Below are 24,099 nucleotides of genomic sequence, written 5' to 3'. Positions count from 1 at the left end.
CCCCATTAGGATATATTGACACTAGGGGTGTGAAAAAAAAAATCGTGATATTACGTCGTAAGATTCTAGGATCGATTCAATATTGTTATTTTTTTCTTTAACATTTATTTAACCAGGAAAGTCTTTTCCACTGCAGGAGACATTGTAACTGCACAAAGAAGTGCGTTGACACCTGGGCATGTTAACCTGCTTGTGTTTTTTCAATAAAATCTAAAAAAAAAAGTACTAACTTTCGGTATTTATCTGTTGTTCTAGGCATAAACCTCAGTTAAGATGCACTAAAGTCAAAGTTGGTTTAAAAGCCACAGGCAGATTGTACGTTTTTTTTTATTTTAAGTTGTTGGCACATGGCATGTTAACGCCAATGTTTTGAGTGTTAAATATGTCAATAAATATATTTCATACATTCTCATGAAGGTGTACACATTTACAGATTAGTTGTTTGAGTCATTTTTTTTTTTTTTTAAATTGCAATATTCGCCTTATACTTTAATACTGGGATATATCATATTGTCTCGTGACATATGTATCGGGATACGAATCGCATCGCCAGATACCAGGCAATACACACCCCTAATTGACACTGTATGTAATTGTACAGTATGTAACATATAAAGTGTTTGCTCCTGAAGAGATGAGACAATGATCTTTTAATCATAAAAATGTCCTTGCACTGTTTCTCACTGAGTCAAATACATTGTGAACACATCTGTAAGGAACCAACACACAGCTGGATAAAAAAAAGAGATAATAAGAGGATAAAGGATTTATGATTTTGTAGATTTACCAGTGCATTTACAGTATGTATGCATGTTGAAAACATACAGGGTGGTTTGAAGGTCAAACAAATATCTGACTAAAACCAGCTTTAAACTGGGACAATAACAATTTCAGAGAGATTCTATTCATGCAACAGGCAATTTGTAGTTTGTATGTTTTTAGTCATTTTCATATTTAAAAAAAAAAATGAAAACCTTCATACCTAATTCTGCAGTTTCTAGAATGATTTGACACAGATATAGACATTAAATAAGCAGATAAAAGCCGGATCAACATTGAACTATACTAAAAGGTCCAGTATCTTTATCTCCATTTGTTCTAAGAACCCCAACAACATAGTATTTGAGGTTTATTTTCCCAAACTCGCCTGTTTTCCGGAGTTTTAGCCTCTGAAAAGTCACTTTCATAAACAGGCTGTTTTGGGGCCTTCATGCATGAGTGGGCGTGTCTGTACGCTGACTTCATGCCTCTCTCTTGGAGAGGCTGATGATCACCACACTTTTTACAAAATATGGAATAACAAAGGAGTAGGCTTGAATGATTAATTGCATTTGCAATATTATCACAATATTATAAAACGCAATTTTCTAATCGCAAAGGCTGCAATTTTTTATTTTATTTATTAGTTCATTCATTTTATTTTTTCTTGTCCTGTCTTGTACTGTCCTGTTAAGTTCAGAGTGTTTAAAAAGTGCAGTCTACATGATTTGTTTGCTTTATTGTTGTAATCTATGCTTTAAAATGTATATTTTATATTTACGTATTTAAAGTTTAAATAAATCTGAATTTGTTTATTATGAAACAGATTGATTTATTGCTTGTGTTCATTGAGAAATACATGACCAGATGCCCTTGAAAAAATAATTGCATATTAAATCACAATCACAATATTGAGGAAAAAAAATCACAATTATTTTCCACGCTCGTTCAGCCTTACGAGGGAGGGACAAAACAGAACATTTTCAACTTTGGCCCTCTGAAAGAGGCTAAAGGAATGTATATCACTGTAGCATTACAAAGTGCATTTTTTATAATACTGCCCCTTTAATGTGTATTTTGCCATAAAAGAGAGCCGTTCATTCACATAATCATAAATCCCCCCCCATCCACCCAAATAGGGCTTCTAACTTCTTGCACAGTTTAAGTCTGCTGTGATATGAATGAATGTCCATTCACTCAGAGAATATGATGCAGCTCAGAAGGACCCGTGGGACCAGAAAGAGGAGGGTGGAGGTGTCTGCTGCAGCCAAACGCATTAAAGTCATGATTTACATCCTGTGGTTGGCTCTGTGCTCTCCCCATAGACACGTAGTCAGCAATGGGTCACAGAACGTCAAAAAATAACATTTGGTTGCCCTAACCTCTCTAATGCACACAATTTCATGGAACCTTAAAGCTTTAGGGCCACATAACCTCTGACACAAACACTCGTGCCTGCATACGCTCATACCGGCGAGCCTCGGCTATAGTTTCCTGCAGAGAACATTAGAAGAGGAGCATAAAAGTGAGAGTGAAGTACGCGGTGCTTACATGGGTAATTGAGAAACTAAAGCACGGTGTAACCAAAGTAGCTTCCGATGGCAGAGAGGGTGGCTAATATGTTTGTGTGTATAGTTTAAGTACCTCTCATGTAGTAGCAGTCTCCAGACTCCAGTGGGAGAATAAGGCCAGGTGTGTGGATGTCCCAGGCTACCTTCAGCCCAATCCTCCAGCTTGACTTGGCGGCGCTGCCTCCCTCACTGCTATCACCTGTCAATCATACACAGCCCAGTTCACTGGAATATTTACATTTACATTTACATTTCAGCCTTTGGGGTTGACAGATTCAACCCACTGTGAGTTAAACTCAGTGTAAAACAGCAATGTCCATTATACGTATCTACAGAAGTAGCTAAAGTACTAGTGTTTACTACTCAAGTAAAAGTATAGACACTGGAATAAAAAAAGACTCTGGTAAAAGTTAAAGTATTTAAGTTGCTGTCTTACTTGAGTAAAAGTAAAAAAGTACATGCTACTAAATGTACTTAAGTAAAAAAAAAAGTAAAACAAATGTCCCTTCAATAATAAGACAGGGTTTTTAAACCAGCAAATACCATATCTTTTTTTTTTTAAGAACTTGTAGAAAACTGGTGCGTGAAAATAAATTAAATATGTACCTTTGAACACCTGAAGAATTTAGCACTCACAATAAATACAATTTGTAAATTAAATGTGTCAAGAAAACAAAAGAAAAAAAAAATGCAAATGCTCAATAAAACCCAGAGCAGCTTTGAGTTAGGGCTGGGCGATTTTGCCTAAAAAAAATAAATAAATCAGATTTTTTAAAGAAAAATTTGAGTTTCAGTTCAATTTTCAATTATTATAATTTTTTTTCCAATGCTCTTAAAAATGACTGCAGATATCAGATTTAATGTCAAAAGTGCAACTTTATTGCTGTGATTGGCCTCAACAGTTAAAATGCATAGAAGAATCCTAAAATTAAAAGTAAATGAGGTTCTGTCATTCAACAATTTCAAGCTTTAACTCCGGTTTAAGCAAAAGTGCAACAGCAACTTCACAGTAGCTTAAATTTTCTGATTAAGAAATCAGATAATTACATATTTTATAGCACATAACATTACAATTAAAAAAAATAATAAACTCTTCCCGTAGCATCTCAGCATAGTGCGACTAAAACATTGAACATGTCTGCGGCACACATATAGCCTACTCAAACACATGTAAACAAAGAGGGGTCTGGCTCACATCGCGCTATGGTAACCCACAAGGTCAGAACGCAAAAAAGTCCGAAAAAACTGTGGTGAAAAAAAAAAAAAGAATTTTTTTTGCCCTTTGTGAACACCTGGAGAATTTAGCACTCATAGATCAAATGTTTCAAGTAACAAAGTATTTGTACTTTGTTACTTGTCAGTCACCTCTGCGTATATCTGTGCGTTATTACATTAAAATGGCAGCAACTTAATACCACACTTTACCGTACATTTGTAACTGGGAAAAAGGCAGTAATGCAGTTATAAAAAACAATAACCATCTATTAGCTAAGATGTAGCTGGAAAATAAAATTACATTTCATTGAATAAAGGATATAAAGTAAGGAGTGCAGTGATTAAATCAATACGACCCAAACACAAGATGTAAGATGTAAGTCTGATGTAAGTGTCTCCAGAAAGTAAGAATCACTTAGCAGACGAGCAAAGATGATCCGTGTTGCTTTGGCGGTATCGGCTGTAATCATAGGATCTTTATGCCATCATTACGCTGTGCAAAAGGAAATAGTCAGATAAAAGCCCCTGATGTAGTTTAGTGGGTATGTGGGAGTGTATGTATCCTGTGATATTCCTGTTTCTGAGCCCATTCAGTGTAACCATCTCCTCTGCTCTCCTTCCACTCTTACACAGAATGCTAAGGAAACAAGATTTGGCTGGGCTGGCCAACACCCTTCAGCAAAATCAATACTAAAGTCTTTCCGGGCCTCTCTGCCCCACAGCTGCCTTTTCCTTTGCTCAGCACGGATAAATAGTAACTTAATTTCCAGCCATTGTGCTCTGAGAGCCAGCTAATGACAGCATTCCCCAAGGCCTCAGGAATGGTGGAAGATCATCTTATGTCCTGGAAAACGGTCAGTCGTGGCAGATTCCTTTGGATCAGAGCAGCTGGGCGGAATGTAACTTATAGTCAAAAAAAAAGATTACGGCTGCTGAAATTAAATAAAAATATCAGAAAAGACGAATATTACAAGAACATCTAATGTCTATATATCTAGTTCAGTGGTTCTCAAACATTTTTGGTCCGAGTACCCCCTTATGTCCGACTACTACATTTTGCCTAGAATTCTGTGAAAAAAAAAACCATAAAACATAACAAGAGAACGGCGCGCGACTCGGTCCCCAGGATTTGCAGAGCCCATGGACCCGCTCTGAACGTGAACCTGAACTTGTCTCCATGGAGACAATTATAGAATCAACAGAAAATCCATACAGTGATGATGTCATAAGAGCCAATACACTCCCAGCTAAATGCGTTGACCTTAGTTATGCCCCCCCCTGCTGGCAGACATATGTAATTTTTTTGCGTCCGAGGTAAGTGGAGGGGTCTGGACCAACCCTCCAAATTGCATAACCGTCCCATGCACAGTTTAGTCTGCGGCACCACTTTTACCAACGGAAAAATAATCAGAACGATTACAATAGGGTTCCACAGCACGTTGCTCTGGGAACTGCGTATGCGACGCATACACGCGGCTTCCAGGTCCGTGGGCTTGGCCCCCTAAATAATGGAATGAATGACTGATAACACACATTTTAAAGTATCTAATTATGTAAATATGTGGAATGAAACGGTATTTAGGGCCTCCTAGATTTATTTACGTACATAGTTTTTATAATTTCCGATCATCTCCCGCCTGATGTGGGATCATCATTGACCTTTGTATTTTCAGTTCATGTTCCAATCAAGATCATTTATATCATCATTTTGTGTGGGGTTTTTTTTGCCATTTTGTGTAGTTTGTTGTTGTTTGTCTGTTCTTTTCATTATTCAGTATATTTTTCTCTTATTTTGTGTGATTTCGCTGTCATCTTTGTGTGTTGTTTGTATTATTTAAATTATTGTCTGAGTGTGTGTGTTTTTGGTGTCGTTTGGTTGTTTAACTTGTTTCTTCTGTCGCTTTGTATATTTCTCTGTTTTTTTTTGTGTATTTTGTAGTGATCTTCTCTCTCATTCCGTGTGTCTTTGCTGATGTTTTTTATATTTTATTCTTGTTATTTTGTGAGTTGTTGGTAATATTTAGTAGGATTATCATTTACAACTAAAAAAAACATTATAAAACCCCATATTTTTCTCGATATCTCGAGTACCCACTGTAGTGCCGTCGCATACCCCCATTTGAGAAACACTGATCCAAACCATGTAACGCTCTGCCTTTGCCATCTCAGGATTGGGCCTACGAATATCTCACTGTCCTCAGGGTAACCTTTTTACCAGCACCGTTCTAGAGGAGCCTTCGGAGGCCACCTCTGTGGAGGAGAACTGTGTGAAGCTCTGGTCAGATTTTCAGCTGTGGGGTCACGCAGAACCAGAAAAGAAGTGATGCGCGGTAGCTTTTGAAGCTTGTGTTCACAGGGTCAGAGTTGAAACAGCTCCAAACAGATCATTAAAACAGACCCTGCGCGCAGATGTTTCAGGTTAGGAGGGTCCAGCTGTAAAGTGTGTTAAGGCTTTCGGAGAACTGCACCTGTATGATCTTTGGAAAAAAGTTTGGGACCCAGATGCAAATATATAGAGAGCTGTGACTTTTACCAGCATTTCCACGAAGGACTGTAAGGAATAGTCCATGAATTAAATGCAGTGTTCCTAAACAATTAATGAACCATATTTGAACAAAAAGATGCTTTACGTTAAGGCTGCACAATTAATCGAATTTTAATCATGATTACGATTTTGGCCTATATAGGTCACGTCAGATGTGTGCGCTTGTTGTTCCGTGTGTGTCGCACTTGGGGCAAACTCTCAGCTGTTATGCTGCGTTCACACCAAACGCGTTTCGGGCGTCAAAATTGTGCCCCGTAGTTGGACGCTTGTGTTCATTGAATCAGACGCTTTTAGGGGAGGGGCCGGTGGTGTTCATATAATGGATGATATTGTGGTAATCAGTTACGTTCATAATTCACCCAGTGACTGTGAAGTGGTGGAGAACATTGTGTTGAGAAGGCTGTGTTTCCAGTCGGATGTATTTTGGTGTGACTCAGTGTGTGCACTGTGATGTCAGAGGGCTATAGAGAAGTGTGGTTGAATGGAGAATAAAGTTTGGAGTTCCTTGCTGAAAACCCCGCCTCCGACTCCCGTTCATCAGCTCTACATTATCCAGAGAGTGATTTGGCTTTTTTTCTCGGCGCCATTTCTAGATTCACCAGAGCTGCGCTCGGACGAGCGGCTTCCGTCTCTCCTGTGCCCAGTTTGACGACCTGCTGACCCGCATCGGCGCTCGTATCCCCTACCAGGACATCAACTACAAGCGGTCTATTCCAGCAGAAAAGCGCCTGTCCATCTGTCTCCGGTTAGAGTTTTCTTTTTCATTATTCTGCATACTTCACTGTTGGGGAACGCTCCTGATTGGTCGACGCACCGCGATATGCCGCAAAAGTTCAACAATCCCAACTCTAGCATCGGCTACGTTGTAGGCGCCAGACGCACGTCAAAAGCGGGATCTCTTGACGCTCCTAGAAGCGCGTCCACCATATATTGTCTATGTAAAGCTGACGCTTTCGATGCGTTTGGTGTGAACGCACCATTAGACTTGATGTGATGATACTGCATTAACTTAACGTGGAAGTGTGATGTAGTTGAGAACACGAGAGAGTTTTATGGTTTTTTTGAGGTGGGGCGCTCGTGTTGCACGTGTTGACAAGCCTCCATGATTTGATTGACATCAATACATAATTAGTTAGTATTAATTCATTAATTAATCCAGCGGGCACTCAAGACAGAAAATGTTGACATGTCGGTGTTTCCTGTTTAAAACCTGTAGGTTTAAGTTCTTAACTTTTCTTTATACGCTGTAATTGTTTTCAAAGAGTTGCACTCTGTAACAGTGTATTTATAATTAGCCCATAGGGAATTTTAAATTATTTGGTAATTTTAATAGTATTGATCATTATTCTTGTTTAAAGCTTTTCTTTTGCACTCTAAACTGTTGACATTGTTTGTTAAAAAGTAGTTAAATAAAAACACAGATGCTTTTCCTAACATGATGAAAATGATTTAAATAATGATCCAAATAATCGTGATTATCATTTCGGCCATAATCGTGCTGCCCTACTTTACGTTAATAAAGGTGTTGTTTTTTTTGTTTTTTAAAATGCTACATAGTTTTGAGTCAGAGAAAAAAGAAAAAAAAAGGACCAAAGAAAAAAGGAGGGTCACTGGGCAGAGTGGTTTGTAGTAAAACTAAATGTGTCCCACATATAGGAGATTGTGGGATACATCCCACAGAAACCAAAATATATATATTTATATATGTATGTGTGTAAAGGGGATTTCCTTTTTTATAGGGCTATTTAAAGAGTGGCCTACTGGCTCATGCAGCCCAGTGTTTCCCACGACTCGCCCCGGTTTCCACAATCATTGTGTAAAATCTTCCTTAAAATACTGAGAGACATTAAGACACAATTGGACTGCTTAATGTGCACTAACAATGCTCACATCTGTCTCAATCTTTTAACTTCTTTGTGTACTATTCTGTAACATATTTTCATTGTGATTTATTGACTTGTTATTGTTTTTGTCTCATTGCTAAGTTGTTGTAGTTTACTTGTCTAGGTACTGCGGCTACAAATGAGCATTTTAATCTGGCATATGTACATCAATTGTTGGTTTTGAGTTATTTTTTTTTAGCTTGGTTATTTTTTTTTTTTTTTCATTGCCAAGTTGTTTTTACTTACCTGCCTAGGTATTGCAAATACAAATTAGCATTTTACCTATCATCAAGCATATTTGCATCTATTGTTGTTAAAATAGATGCTCATTAATGTACACTGTCTCTATCAGCTTATTTATGTATTTATTTGTTTATTTGACCACTTGTAAATTACCGGTAATTTATTATTATTAATATATTTCTAAAATTATATGTAATAATAACAACAACAACAACAACAACAATAATAATACGGAACAGCTTAATTTAATAAGACACTAAAATAGTCATACAGGTATACTAAAAACCATTATTTATTCAAAGCAAGCCATACCTGTGCAAATGAGCTACATCTGTAGCCACAGCTGCTGAGAGGCAGTCTGATAATTGGAATGTCAATTCACCCCTAAAGCCCTTCAGACCACCACCAAAATCCTTTTTTTAATGACATTCACACATGACAAGGCAGGTGAAGTGTCTTGATCGTGATGACAATGCATCTGATTAAGTGGGATTTGAACCTCTGGTTATAGAAAAACCTACTATTTATTTTTTGTAAGTTTTAAATTGCGGTTTACGCAGCAATTACGCATCCAGTGGAAATCTGGCGTAAGATAAACAATCTTTACCAAGCATATTATTCGGTGTTTTATGGTGTGGAAAGTATGGGATGATATAGCCCAACATATAAAATGTATGATATAAGAACTCCAATACTTATTTTTAAATTAGGTTTATTGAGGTTATTTATTGGGTCTTCTCGCTGATTTTCTTATTCCAATGTCAAATGTAGGCAAACCATTGGATAATACAACATAAATAATAAAAGTATGTATAATCCACTCTGATATCGCATCAGATCGATATCGGTATCGGCCAATTACACAAGGTTGCAATGTCGGCATCGAATCGGAAATGAAATGAATTGCTTATTGGGATGGTACATATATTTTGTGTCACTTAGAGATGTAACGATTAATCGTAAGGCAGTTAAAAATCGACTCAATCGATTCAATTTTCACATCGATACTGTGAAAATTGAATCGCAGTACTTTTTTAACCAGCAGAGGGTGCTATCTAAAAGTGTTGGCGGGGGGCGGAATCTGCTAATACTTTCTTTCTGGCTGCCTTCAACTTTTGATTCCTTACCCCTTTAGCACCAAAGAATATCTGTAATATTACGTGAATATCTGTAAAAGTCACGTTTTTCTATTAGCTCTGTCTGCTAGCATAGCATCTCTTCCTCACTGCTAGAATTTCTGCATGCCAACCAACCACTGGGTTACCAGCGCCCTCTGTTGGTCCAAACAAATATCTGACGTAAATCAGTGAAATTACCTTTTTTTTTTTTTAAGTCCAACTGTTAAGGCACAAAATACACTTTCAGTTGCACTTTTAAAAATAACTATTAAGCAGTTTTGCATTGTTTACTATAGAACCAGAATTTAAATTAACAGGCTTCTTCTTCATTTGTATTATTCCTTTATTTCATTCAAGATTTTTTTTTAGTTAAATTGCATTGTTTTGAATAGTTTGTCAAGGGATTCTTTTGACAATTAAAAATTAAAGGAAAACAGTATAGTTTTTTTCCCCAATAAAATAAAGGAATATTTTTCAGTCATCATATTTCTACAGTCCCATTTTGTAAAATAAATCATGAGAGAATCGTAACGTGAACCCAGTATCGTGAATGAAATCGTATCGGGAGTTAAGTGAATCGTTACATCCCTAGTGTCGCTGTAAATTTTTTTTACTCTGCTTCTCCAAATGAGGTTTTCCATTAACTCCATCGACCAACACTATCAGCTGTGGGATAAGTGTGCCTTCCATAATTAGGAAACATAGTATTAGCCTTGCAGTACAGTCGAGGACCACTTATCAAAGCGCGGCTCATTATTTCATATCAGATAATTGCACATCGATTATTTCTCGAGGAAATGATTTAGATGAGATGCCGTGTGTGTGATAAGGCCTGTTTGTTAGCAGTGCGCCATTGAGCGCATGTTAAGAGCTCCGATCCAAATGTCTGTGATCTATCCGACGCAGTCAGTGATAAGGCTGTCAGCAGCCAAGCAGTGATGACATTTGATAATGCCCTGACACTATCGCACTGATGGATCTAATGGTTTCCTCACCAGAGGCCTTGTCTACAGCTGCTCCAGTGCTGCTGTAGGGCCATTATACACAAGGTTAGCTGAATCTGATCCACCATAAATCAACTCAGATGAGTAGATGAGATGAAGATTGAAGTAAAAGGGAATCTTAATTTTCAGCCAAAATGTGAAAGATAAAATCTTTGTATGTGATTCACTGAGCAGAGTCTAGCTATCAGAAGTGTGCTACTTTAGCTGTGACCCTTACCTTTGTCTCCATGGCAGGTATAGCTGTAAACTGCCACGGGTGAATGACTGACAAGGTTCTCATCATGATGCCACCCTACCGCCATTTTCCCCATGCCATAGTAGGGCTCCTCTTTGAGATGGCTCATTGCTGATGGATCCATGTAGTTGAGTAGAGTGACATTGAAATTAGCCGCACCAATGTTTGAGATTGGGGGACTGGACTTTGAACAGCCCTGTCCAATGACAAACTCCTCTTCTTCATCCTCTATGTGGTAATCTGACAGGCTGTGCTTCAATTCAGCTACAGGTTTCTCCTGTGCTGCCAGTCCCATGTGTTTGGTCTCAGTTCCACTCATGGTCTCAAGAGCCGAAGTTGAGCATTCTTCTTCTTCTTCACTCTGATCTGAACCTACAGAAACACTGAACTTATATGGTTTCACGTTGGAGAAACCTGCTTCTTCGCTGCCCTGTTTGAACTCATTCTCCCACTCTGCTTCTTGATTTGAGCAGCCCTCTTCACTGTGCTTGGACTCAGTGTCCCACTCCTCACTGTGCTTAGACTCAGTATCGCCCTCCTCACTCTGTCTGGTCTCCGAGTCCCCACCGTCACTATTCTTGGAGTCCTCACTGTGTTTTGACTCCGTGTCCCCTTCCTCACCCAGTTTGACCTTTGCCTCTCCCTTGGTGCAATGCGTTAATCTGTCTCCTTTCTTAATCTGCGGCACATCAGAGCAGAAGAAGGTGTTCAGCTCCCACAATGCCTTGCAAGCAGCCCTAAAATCAGGGTCGCAGCAATTCAGTCCTTTAATCCCAGAGTCTGTGCTGTGCCAGGGAATGGCAAAAAGCCGCGTGTCTAGATAGGAGTAGGTGTGGCCTGGCTCACCAAGCAGGACTCGTGACACGGCCGTGAACACATCTCGCTCACGAACACGAACCAGATCTCTGAGAAAACAGCCCTTTCTTCTGAGGGTGAGCAAAGCTGCGTGCACACCACCATGAAGCTCCGCAGGTAGCAGGCAGGACTTCCTCAGTGCCAGGCCCGAGTAGCTGGTGTTCCACTAAGAAATAAAAAGCGATGAGCAAGTAAGACGTAAGAGATCTATTGCAGAATATTGCACAAAAAGTGAGAATATTAATACTGTGTTAACTCACCAGTTGTTGAAAGCCCTGATCTGAAGGTCCCAAAAAGGGGATCTTCTGATCCCCCAATTCCTGCAATAATTTCCGCCTCTGAAACAAAAAACAGTAAAATCAGCTCATGAAGCTAAAGTGGGTAACATCACATTTATTTATACAATTCACTCTTTAAAGCCTGAAACAAAACAATGACATTCCACCTAATCCATTAATTCAGGTGTAGAACTGTCGAGGTAAATGGGAGGTGGGTTTGTAAAATGGAAACCTCTGACTTCTGAGTTTTGCACACCAAGAGGATGTATTTGATAGTTTTTGCATGCTAAACACATTACCACTATATTAAATATTATATTCAGTGTATACGTGTATACTTTTCACTGTGTCAACTGCAGCTAAGAATGAAGTCATTTTATTAGTGTTTTCTTGCCACTTTGGCTTTGAAAGTTAAGAGAAATTATGGTGTCTTGTAAAAATAAAAAAATAAAAAAGATAATACAGCCAAATAATCAAATATTTTATTCCACCAATTGACATTTTTGTTATTATTGTAAAGAAAATGTATTTCTACATCCATCCAGCCAACTTTTCAACAGTTCAAGAGAAAATCTTATTAATTGACCAGTAAAGTTATTTTATCAACTACAGATTGATTAAATAATGTATATAGTACCAGTCCACTGGTTGGGAATCACTACTTTACACCATTGTTTACATATTGTCTCTTTGTAACCTCAATAAATCAATAAACATCTCTTTATAATGTTTTTCACACACACGCTGAATGCATAACCTAATACGTGACCGCTTTTGAGTCATCGGTGTCACACTGTCAGTCCCTCCAGTCCAGAGCCCTAATGTTTCTAACCAGCAGCTAACCTCCAGCTAATGGCTAACCTAATCTAGAGACTCCTTGATTCAAAAATCCCACTTTCAGAGACTTCCAACCCTGATGAAACGTCTACAAGTGCCGGTTGGCGAAATAAGCAAACCGAACTGGAGCAATGTTGACTAGCAAGGCCAGACCAGTTAGATGATAATGACTTGCAACACTATGATTTGAACTTGCCAGTGGTAAGTGGGTTGTTGATCCCTGTAAATCAGGATTTCTTTTTAAATATGTAGATGAAAACTAAACAGCCATCATTAATAATGTTTAATTTTTAACTAAAAATGATAATCATAATAATGATAAAGACTGCATATGAAGAAAACTATGGAAAAAGCCACTAAACACCATTTCATTACACTTATTTACAAACTGGGATTATTTAAAATGTCTATGAATGCTCATTCATTCCATTATTACAATCTATAGTTGCCTTTAGTATCCTAAGCAAAATGTTGGAGTCGGACAAAGGGGGTACTTGGATTTGGAAAGAAGGGAGTACCAAAAAAGTCTGAAAACCACTGGTCTACACAATGCAATGCCGACTATGATCATTTCCATTCAGGGGTAGACAGTAAACTAGCAATTAAAATATTAAAAACTGTTTGTAAATGGTGCTTCCTGAGGTGAATGACGTACAAACTGAAAAGTAATAAGTCATTTTCATTGACATCTCATGTTTTCACGATTTGGAAGTGCAGTTAATAGGTTCCACCAAACCTTATAAAGATGCCCTGCACTATTCAGAGTCCTGCCTATAAAACTGCCCACCTGGTGAACAAATCAAAGCAACTTTCACAAGACCACATTCCATTCAAACCTAGGAACTGGAATAAAAACTTGATTCCCAAATAAACTTCACTGTTACTCAACTCTGCCTTTTTCTTCCCATTTGCATGTGTTCAGATTTAGCCACTAAGGTTTGGTGCTCAGATACTCATCATTTATTCCCAACAGGTTAGGAAGGTTACCTTTCCTAAGGTCCACTCACCACATTCGCCTGACTGCATGGGGAAACTTGCTTGGGGAGCAGACACTCCAAAACCTGCAGGATTGTGGACCTCTAGGACACAGTTTGGATCTAGCATAAATTACTTCAAAAGACATTTAAAAAATAATTAAAAAAACAATAAAGGTATAGCAGGTATAGCTACTGAGAGCAAAACTATTATTATATTAGAGATGTTGATAACAAGTCTAAATATTTTTCTGCAAACAACCTACTATGGAATTACATGACTGTTTTTTTTAAATAGAGTCATCTTAGGTATATCTTCTTAATGTAAAATTTTAGGATTAATTATTAGTATTTAATGACCAACAAAGCATGCTAGCGCCACAGTGTTACACTAAACCTCAAATGCTTTCTTAATAAAATTTCAAACAATCAGACATAACCAGTGTTTTCTAGCCATCTAGCCACACTTTGTGTGGTGATCTTAAAACATCAAGCTCTCGACAAGAAAAACGCTGCTCGTCTAGTTTTCTATTTTTCTGTATTTCTGTATCGGTTTAAAGTCAGTAAAACCAAATAATCACACTGTTTATTTGTTATATTGATTTAGTTTTAAAACGAAATAACCAAAGAACGAAGGGTACACACATTTAGTTCGCAAAATCTGAGTCAATTTATACTATTTCTTATTAAAGAATCTTTTTTGTAATTCAGTTTGCTAATACAATTATCATCAACACAAATGTATGTATTTAATTGTATAAGTAGAATTAAATGTAAAAAGGATAAAAAATGAAAAACATGGGGATGGATAATAAACAAACAAAAAAACAAGTAAAAGTTGATCGTATGAAGGCAGGATGGAGCTGGAGGTGGAAAAAACTGGAGGACATTTGATGTGAGGCAGTTTGGTGAATATGCCTTAAGGGCTGAATCTTTACCTTGGGCTGAACAACACAGCACCTGCCTGCTGAAAGTTTTCTTAAAGGATGCACATGAGTGTGCAGGTACAGGCCCTCCAAGATATTCAGCAACAAACAATTGCAGACTTGTAGACGGTTGGAATCTAACAAACAAAACAACATGCACTATTCATGGCCATGGCGGAATTCAAAGACCGCTGGAGGAAATTGACAACCTGACACACAGTCATTGCTATTAACTTCCACCTCATGACAGAAGCTGAAGATATCAAGCTGAGGCTGTAGGGAAGTGTTGTATGGTTGCTGTTTACTAGTGTTGAAACAAATCCATACTTTTGGTTTCGTTCTGCTTTATGTGTACACATAAGTGATATTAAATATCAATACAGTCTGTTTGGTTTACACAGTACAAACCTTTTTACTGCACACACTAAAGTGTCTCCCATAGAAACACATGTACACGCTCTTTGAAAAGTGAGGCTAGACAGGCTAGTGAGCGTGATGCCTCAACCCCAATTGCACACACAACCAGGGCTGTCACACACGTGTCAAATACATCAAGCTGCTCAGAAATTCCACAGAAAAAAAAAAAAACGAAAGGCGAAGAGTTAACGGAGCCCTCTGAAGCAGATGGACTCTCCCAGCATCATAGAGCAGCTGTGTCTGTCTTCCTGTCTGAGTCCACACCTGATTCAAGAAGGAAAAATCACCAAGTGAAAAATAAAAGGCCTGCTTTTCCACTTAACCCAAGAAATGAGATTACTGAATCAATAATAACACGGATGCTTGGTGGTAGCTGTGTCAACCGTCTGTGCTGAGTGATATATCTGATGCATTTTTTTTCTCTTTTTAATCTCTCTTTTCCTTGATGGGATTACTCCTTTAGCTGGACTGTTTATCACAGAAAAACATATTAGGTATAATAGAACTCTATTGCTTTGCTTTGATCTTGGCCTATAAGAGATATCAAACAGTACCATATATTTATTATTTCATTTTTCTCCTCCATCTGTGACACTTCAACGGACACTTTCTTCAAAGCGATACTCTGAGAGTAGCTTAATGTCCAGGCTTAGCATCAATAGCTCAAAATAGCCAGATAACTGCAGTGCTGCTGAGCCTGCCCCAGAGGCTCAACCATACAGCAGTGGATGTGCTGATGAAGGACACACACTTTTTTCTGGGTTGGTTTGGGTTGGGCTAATATTTCAGAAAAAGCAGCTCAAAGCAACAGTGCTTTGCAACAAAGAAACTCATTTGTATATTTGAAAATACTGAAAATATTAATATTCATCCTGGGATTGGAGTTGACGTTTGTTAGTTAAAGGTTGTTCATTGTAAATACTGTAAGTGCTTATTACGAAAAGAAAGTGACTCTTTGTACGGTTGTTGTACAGACAACCCCGGTGCTATTGGTACAGTTACCAAAGTACGTAGCGTCTTAGGGTTAGGGTTAGGGTTAGGTTTAGTCTTAGTCACGCAACCTAAACTGGCCAATGACTGACCTATCATGTGACCTAAACTGGCCAAATAGGGGCACTGCGTACAGATATAATGTCAGTATATTAATATGGCAACCATACGGATAGCCACTGCCTTGAGGAAAAATAGCTATTTCTCACATTTTGCTTCTATTTGTGCGTAAGTTGCACATTTGTTGTGTTTTTTATGCTGTTTTTTTTTTCTAATTTCTGTCTGTCCCACAGTCGTATGTTTGCACTATTATCCTATGTCGGTATTTATTTTTGTCCTTACTATTCTATTGTGTTGCTGCAACGTGTGAATGGGGATCAATAAAAGTCTTTTCCATTCTAAGAATATGAATTGTTACATAATTTACACGTTTCTTTTTTCAAACTGTTAGATAAGCCTTAGTGAAATATATTGCAGGAGATTTCTAAGAAAATGTGTTTAGTTTTCCAAATATACAATCAAGAAGACAGATGTAAACGTGTGTTTATATTATCTACAAATCATGTTCCGTGATCACCTGAAGTGAGATCAACCAATCCATTTATTGGCCACTGATATTCCTTTACCCATATCATATTTTCTTGATCTCCAACCAAGAACGCACAGTGTCACCTTAAAAAAAAAAAATCACAATTTACAGTAGATGACAGATACAGCAATGGAAAAAAAGGTAGATTTCAAGCATTCTGTAGTAACAAGAATGATGTGCTAAAAGATTGCTGTGTAATGGAGAGTTGTGTTTGAAGAGCAAGCTTTTGGTTCATGTCTGACACCCATTGGAGAACTGGTCCCTCTGTGCAAAAGTGATGGTGAATCAACACTTCTGACAAGTTGGCTGTAAAATGTCAGATCCAAACAGACCGGCTACCTGAAAACATCAAAGGTGCTTCCTGCATCGGTTCATTTTGCACCGGATTGAAGAATGTAGGGAGCCAGTGAGAAGCGCCACAGACCACAGAGGAGGGCAAGGTGTGTCCACCGCACTAGAACATTACTGTTTACATATGTGCTGCAGGAAAGTGGGAATGAACTTTCAACTGACAACAAATGACTAAAAAATGTGATAGTTACTGTATGTGTAAAGTTATAAACACACACTGACTCCATTAACTGCAAATCAGACAGGACATTTTAGAATAAGAAACAAATTAAATAGAACCACTGATTTTCTTATCTACATGTTTTGGGAAAATATCATGCATTTCCACGCATTTTATTAGTTCACTACTGTATTTCATGAGCAATAATAATTTGACATGTGCAAAGATTACTCTATAACATCTGTGAAGTAAACTGTAGTACCAAGAAAATCATTTAGCATGTTCACTGGGTTACTTAAATTTTACTCAAATTAATTTAATTTGTTATTCTAATGTGTAGATAAGCTATGGAATTTCATGTTTGAATAATCACTATTACATAAATAATTATTATTACTCCAATAAAGCGAACCCTATGAAAAAAAATTTCAACTTTTTTATTTAAGTCACGTTCAATTTACTACACGTTGTTTTTCAGCAGAAATATTTTTATTGATGAATTGATTGTTTGATTTTGATGTTGAAATGTCCCTTCTGTGTTGCACTTTGTAGACGGTCCCTGCCCACTCTGCTCTTTATCCTCAGCTCATTGACATCAATGTACATTTTTTGCTTACCAGACGGACTGTAATGAAGAAAACAGCTCTAAAAACAACAGAGGGCCAACATAAAACATAGGAGCCAACTTTCTGCAAAAACTGCAAAGGCACCACTGCATAAAACACAGCCTAAGGCTAATATTTGTGATTGCATGTGACCAAAAGGTTTTAAAAGGCTTAAAACTCAAATTAAAACTGAAACCCAATATCTTCAATGTTATTTATGGAGGAATTGTTCTGTTCCAAATTTCTCTGCTTTTAAAGTTACCAGTACCGTATTATATATTCTGTCAATTTACAAAGTCCCACAAAATGGAAGGTAATTTATGAATAAAAGTTCACAAAAAAAAAATGATTTTTGCCTACAGTGTTCATAAATCAATAGGTACAGAGTAAACAAATCAAGAATCTGTGAATGTAATCAGCGCAGCAAAAATAAACAAACATGTTCTGCCATTAATAGCGTATTTTTCAGAGCTAATGAAAAGGACATTTTGGATATATTGAGAGGCATGAACAGCATTTCTATGGGTGCACGTGAGACATTGGTAATGACAAATAGGAGAAAGGCGCAGCTCGGGCCTCGTTAGTTATGTATTTGTTGTTGGAGGGATAAATCTGTGCGGTTGATTTCATTTTTCAACAGGTTGGCATAGAATCATAAATATGAGATTGTTTCACTTAATTAGCTTCAACAAAGGGAAAATTGTTATAGAAGTTAATGCCAGGCTGACCTTCAGTGCTCTGTTTAAAGCTTAAGCACTGTCAGTGGTTAATTAGGTATATGTACACAGCAAAAACCTGACACATCTGAAATATGCCACACATTTGAGACCAAGTACTTTAACACATAGCCCTATGATTCCACTTCAAATGGAGTTTCCAATAAAGCTCCTCTTCCAGTCGTCTCCAGGTGAAAAATATTTTGTGAGGTAAAGAAGATGTGTGTGCGTGTGTCAGACTGCTGAGGGAAAAAGAATATATGGTATTGACTCATAAGTTTTTGAAATCTCCCCCACTGAACCTGACAAGCTTACAGAAAGACCAACGACTCCGGATCAATCACTCAAAAGTATTTACAAATGCACAACGCAGGACTCAAGACAGGTTGGCACAAGGCCACTCTGTTTAAGTGCTTTTCAATGTGTTGATGGTGTCAACATCTATTTCACACTTATCTACACCTCAAAGGGGAGAAAAAAGATGTTTCCATGACCTTTAGCAAGTGTCAAATCCATAGAGAAGACGGAAAGAAGAAAAGGTGAAAAAGGGGAGATTGAGGCGATCTGTCACTCGCATAGCTAACACAACCTTTTTATTTAGAAGCTAACTGAGGATGCTCTATCAAAAACATGTCCGCCGCTTCACACTCTCGGGCTCCCAAAGATTCCTGATCAACAACACAAAGTTTATCTCCTGTCAAAGAAGAAAGAAGGCATGTCCCGATGCAACGTTTTCATTTCCGATATGATACTGATATTGCAGCCTTGCGTATCAGCCGATACCGATATTGATCCGATACAATATCAACATGAATCATACATACTTGTATTACTTTTTTCTTTTTTTTTATAGAAAAAATAATAATAAATAATTATTTTGTAGTGTGGAATGTTAGAAAAGGCTTGATCAAGTGATGTTACTCAAACAGAGAACAATAGTCAGCAACAGTAGGTATGAGAAAAACTGACCCATTTATTATTAAACAATTGGTTACATAAATGTTAACCTTCAACATAATATCTGCAGTATTCTACAATTGAATAAAACAAATAAAAAATGAATTGGTTAAAAAAAAAAAAAAAAAAAAAAGAAAAACGGAGAATTCGGAAATTTGAATTCGATATCTGATATTCCTTTTCAGGCTAATATCGGACTGATTTCCGATATCAATATTGAATCAAGACACCCCTAATGATTGAAATGTCTTGTTCAAGGGCATCGACAAGAAAAAAACATAGCCAGTTATTAAGGACATGTCTTCAAACTTTGGCCACACTACAGATAACCAGTGCCATTTTTACTTTGTTAGTTTGCAGCCAGGGAGCAATGTTTCCCTTACGTCGATCATAGAATACTTTTAAGTTTTCTCCTTCAAATTACAACATGCTTTTATGAGGTCAGCTGTTTTCCATGTGAAATGGCCCGTTTTCATGCAGACGCAGTCCCTTGGTATTTAGACAAAATCTGTTTTAGTTCAAAGGGAAAGATTGAAAAGCTGAAAAAAAGACGACGGCAGATAGAGAGCAGAGGGAGGGGAGTGTTGATTGAAAGACTGTGATTAGCTGTTTCTGTGGGGCACCAGGGCCACTGAGTATTTCTAACAGGGCTGTCGCATCTCGAGGTGCAGTCAAGGAGAAGTCAGTGCTTTAGAAAGCTCCCTCAGATTCCCTCCCTCCTATGCCTCCTTTGCTTTCTCCATCCAGCCACAGTTTTCCTGCCCCTCTGAAAATCAATATGGCTGTGCAAAGTGCAGCGTTGCCCATGGGGAGGAGGGCTGGATGGTTGTAAGGGCTGGATGCAAGGGCTTACATCCAGGACAGGCAGCGTCCTTTAGTCCTGTCCCACAGGCAATGTCAAGGACAGACCTGAGGACTGCAGGAGGGACGCCACAAGATTGCCCTTCCCCTCTCGAACAACTCCCCCTTTTACTACTCCTTCTTTCTGTCTGTGATGCCAAGACTTGGCCAGCTCAGCGAAGCAGAAAGGATCAATAATCAGGTGGAGCGTTTAAAATCCCTGAGCTCCCGGAGCCAGCACTTGTTCCTTTGGTCCAGTGGACCAACACATTGCCCAGGGCGGAGCAGCTGGATAGATACAGTAGATAGATAGATAGATGAGTGGGTGTACAGTAGTTGCACCTGGTCATTGAAAGGTTTGTGATTTGTGACAGTAAACAATTCAATAGCACTTAGCGATACACTGTCTGAGGGCCAGGCTTTTCACACACACGGCCATTGTCTCAACATGTCACAGATCAATAGGATTCAGGCAGATCTGCACCTCTGTACACCTGGTTCTGTGGCAGCACCTGTATTACAACAGCAATACAATGATAATATAATAAAACTAATAAACTGAGGAAAAATATCGGAATTTGTGATCATTTTCAACAGCAACAGTCCTCATTTGCATACAGTAGGCTTTAAGGAAGAAGCTGATGATGATGATGGAAGCATGCGAGGAGGATTTTAGCCCTGCTGCATGTCTGTGAGAGTGAGTGACTGATCACAGTAAAAGTGGCTTGTGTTTATAATCCAGTACCACTGTTAGACAGTGGAAAGACCCGGCTCTGTGTACTGCAGCAAGAGCTGATCAAGCCCATCCTATGACAAGCAACCTCTTCAAATAACTATGATTTTCAAGCAATGTGTCCTTTTCAGCTTCATATTAGATCATCTTCTGACACTTTTGAGTCTGGTATATCATCTGGGGATAAGGATGATGTGCAATCCGACCCGAGGGGCTGGAAGTCAAGGGTAAAAGAGGGGCTAAGACGAGGGGTACAGCGACTGATTGGCTGACAGCTGTGACAATGATGGCATAATACACAACCTTATACTGAACATATTATTTGACAGTATGTTGCCTGACAAAGACGTTCATGTGTTTTGCAATAGACTTTGCTGTATAACATTTCAACTACTGCACTTTTAGAGGGAGTATGGTACAACATGCTAGCTCAGAAAGAATTTGCTTCAATGCAGATGTTTTAGTATGAGCCAGGCCTTTTTTAGGCACGGCCCACATCAGGTTACATTTGTGCAATGCATAAATGCCAAGCACTTTGTCAAGAACTTCTACAGATGTCACTTTCAGCAGTTTCGCAATACTTTTTTTTTTTTGATAATTATTCGAAAGCTTTGGTAATTTGTCACACATACATTCAACCAGGGGTCCCCAACACAATGCCTGCGGGCCCCAGGTAGCACTCATGGACAATGTGATGGGCCCTCAGGAGCTCTAGTCACCCATGAGCTCCATCTAAAATCTGATTTACTTTCCAGGATTCAAACTCACAAAGATAAATACATGTGAGAGATGTAGATAAATACTGCTGATAAAGTTAATCATCTTTAAATGTTTATTTTCACTGAAACATTGTGACAAATGTTTTTAGGTGTTGCATATCTGGTGTATGGTCAGTGGTATGTTATACTGTATATAATATAATACATATGAAATATATTTATAAAAATGCAAATTGGATTACCTATCAAATCTATTGCAAATGAAACAATTGCATAAATAAGGAGAAATAAAGTGTTTCATGTTGAATCGCTTTAATGTGAAAAATAGCAGTCTGAATAAATGAAACCTTAACATATTATTCAACAAGAAGATAAAAAGAAACTTGCCAGAATTATTCGTGGAAGTCAAGGAAACATCAAGCGATCAGCAGATGCCTCTGAAGAACACTGGCAGTTGACAGTCAAAACATTCAGGAGATCAAAGTAAAATTCCTGAAAAAGAGTAGTCTGAATAAATAAAACCTTAACATTACTCAAAAAGAAGACAAAAAAAAACCTTACGTTCTAAGTTACTGCTAGCCTATTTTACCCACTAATTAAGGTGAAACGGTGTGAAAATTGTAGCATTTAAGGAGTTCTTTCTAACTGGTCGCCCTTCAGACTATGCAGTAAGTAGCTCACAGCTTCAGAAAGGTTGGTGATCCCTGCATTAGACACACATACTAGGCTATTATACAAAAAATAATAATTAACCTATTTACTTCTAGTACCAGATGGCAACACCTAATCAAACTTGAAGCGCTTGCTGCACTTCCTAAGGGTTTTCCTCCAGTCTAAATTATTGCTTGTGTTGGTCGTTGCTTTGGACAAAAGCTTTGTTAAATGAAATTGTAGAATTGCAGAGGTTAGTTAATTAAGTGCTTAAACTGCCAGCGCCTTCTTCTGGAAGATCTTTGAGTCCTGAAATTGCCCTTACAGTATTGTGTTCCCTTCTTGTCCAAGAAAAAAAGTGCAGTTGTAACGTGGCTTCGAAACTCGCTCATAGTCAAATACTGAATACAAAGGCTTTTCCACAAATGTATTTGTTAGCGATGTCCCCATACAACTTTTTCACTTGCGATAGGATACCTATATTGCAGCCTTGAGTATTGGCCGATGCAGATATAAATCCGATATGATATCGGCACAAATCATACATATTTTTATTACTTATTTTGTAGTGTGGAATGTTAGAAAAGGTTTGATCAAGTGATGTCACTCAAACAGAGAACAATAGTCAGCAACAGTAGGTATGAGAAAAACTGACCCATTTATTATTAACCAATTGGTTACACACTGTACCCTTCAACATAATATCTACAGTATTCTACAATAGAATACAATAAGTAAAAAATGAATTGGGGAAAAAAAAAAAATATATATATATATATATATATATATATATCTGCGATTTTAGATGCAGTAAGATGAAATCCGATATTTGTTTTCTGGCTATTGGATTGGGACACCCCTAGTATTTGTATCTGTATCTAATACAGAATACAATTTGTAAATTATATTGATTTGTTCAAACAGATTCTTATCATGAACATTTGAAATGTAACAATGATGAGTTTACAACTTTTTGAAAATGTTAATCATTACTAGGGGTGTCCCGATCTGATATCAATATCCGAAATTAGCCTGAAAACGAATATCGGATATCGAATTCAAATTTCCAGATTCTCCGACATTTTTTTATTTTTTATCCCCCCCAATTCATTTTTTATTTATTTTATTCAATACTGTAGATATTATGTTGAAGGGTACAATGTATGTAACTAATTGGTTAATAATAAATGGGTCAGTTTTTCTCATACCTACTGTTGCTGACTATTGTTCTCTGTTTGAGTAACATCACTTGATCAAGCCTTTTCTAACATTCCACACAACAAAATAAGTATTTATGATTTTTTTATTAAAGGAAAAAAGAAAAAAAAAGTATGTATGATTCATTCAATATCGGTATCGGTCGATATGCAAGACTGCAATATCGCTACCATATAGGAAATGAAAAAGTTGTATCAAGACATCCCTAACCATTAGACTATTCAAAGTAAAAACACAATAACTTATAACATTTATAGTAAGTCTAACGGAGTCTAACATCTGCTTTTAGGAAGAGAGAGCATTGAAGAGAACACTAGTTTGATTGGTATTCTTAAAAAGCCTTGAGTGTGTTTACTATATAGCCTACAGGTACTTTGTAACAATATGTAACACATTAGAATAATATTTTAAATTATTAGCTGACCTAATTGATAAAAACAACTTCGGGCATTATACCCAAGCTGGTACAAAGACATGTTTAAATCCAGATAATCATCTAAGCCATGAGAAAAACAGATTGCTTAAAGCTGTTGTGGATTGAGCATCTAGGACAAGTCCTATATCTTCAGTCATATTTGACCCAAAGATAAGAGGATCATTATTGTGAAAAAGGGGTGATTATTTATTATTTACAGCTGTTCACACAAACATTAGGTCTGTCTCTGTGGAAAGTTGAATACGATGGTGTCAAACCAATGTTTAAAGTTGTG

General features: G+C 37.7%; 1 protein-coding gene across 2 annotated transcripts in view; it reads right to left on the bottom strand.

The window, feature by feature from the left end:
• Positions 1–24,099, bottom strand: part of fto (FTO alpha-ketoglutarate dependent dioxygenase) — a 178,488-nt gene that overhangs the window by 127,912 nt on the left and 26,477 nt on the right. For both annotated transcript variants that reach the window (XM_028441540.1, XM_028441549.1), the window contains exons 2-4: positions 11,689–11,766; positions 10,556–11,594; positions 2,404–2,529 (exon numbers count right to left, since the gene is read on the bottom strand). In XM_028441540.1, coding sequence (XP_028297341.1) covers positions 2,404–2,529; positions 10,556–11,594; positions 11,689–11,766 — 1,243 coding nt within the window. The remainder of the gene's footprint in view (positions 1–2,403; positions 2,530–10,555; positions 11,595–11,688; positions 11,767–24,099) is intronic.

This window comes from Gouania willdenowi, chromosome 3 (genome assembly GCF_900634775.1).
Source record: "Gouania willdenowi chromosome 3, fGouWil2.1, whole genome shotgun sequence".
Classification (NCBI taxonomy): domain Eukaryota; kingdom Metazoa; phylum Chordata; class Actinopteri; order Blenniiformes; family Gobiesocidae; genus Gouania; species Gouania willdenowi.
The sequence above is the reverse complement of the archived record's forward strand: the minus strand, read 5'-3'. Positions and strand labels throughout refer to the sequence as shown.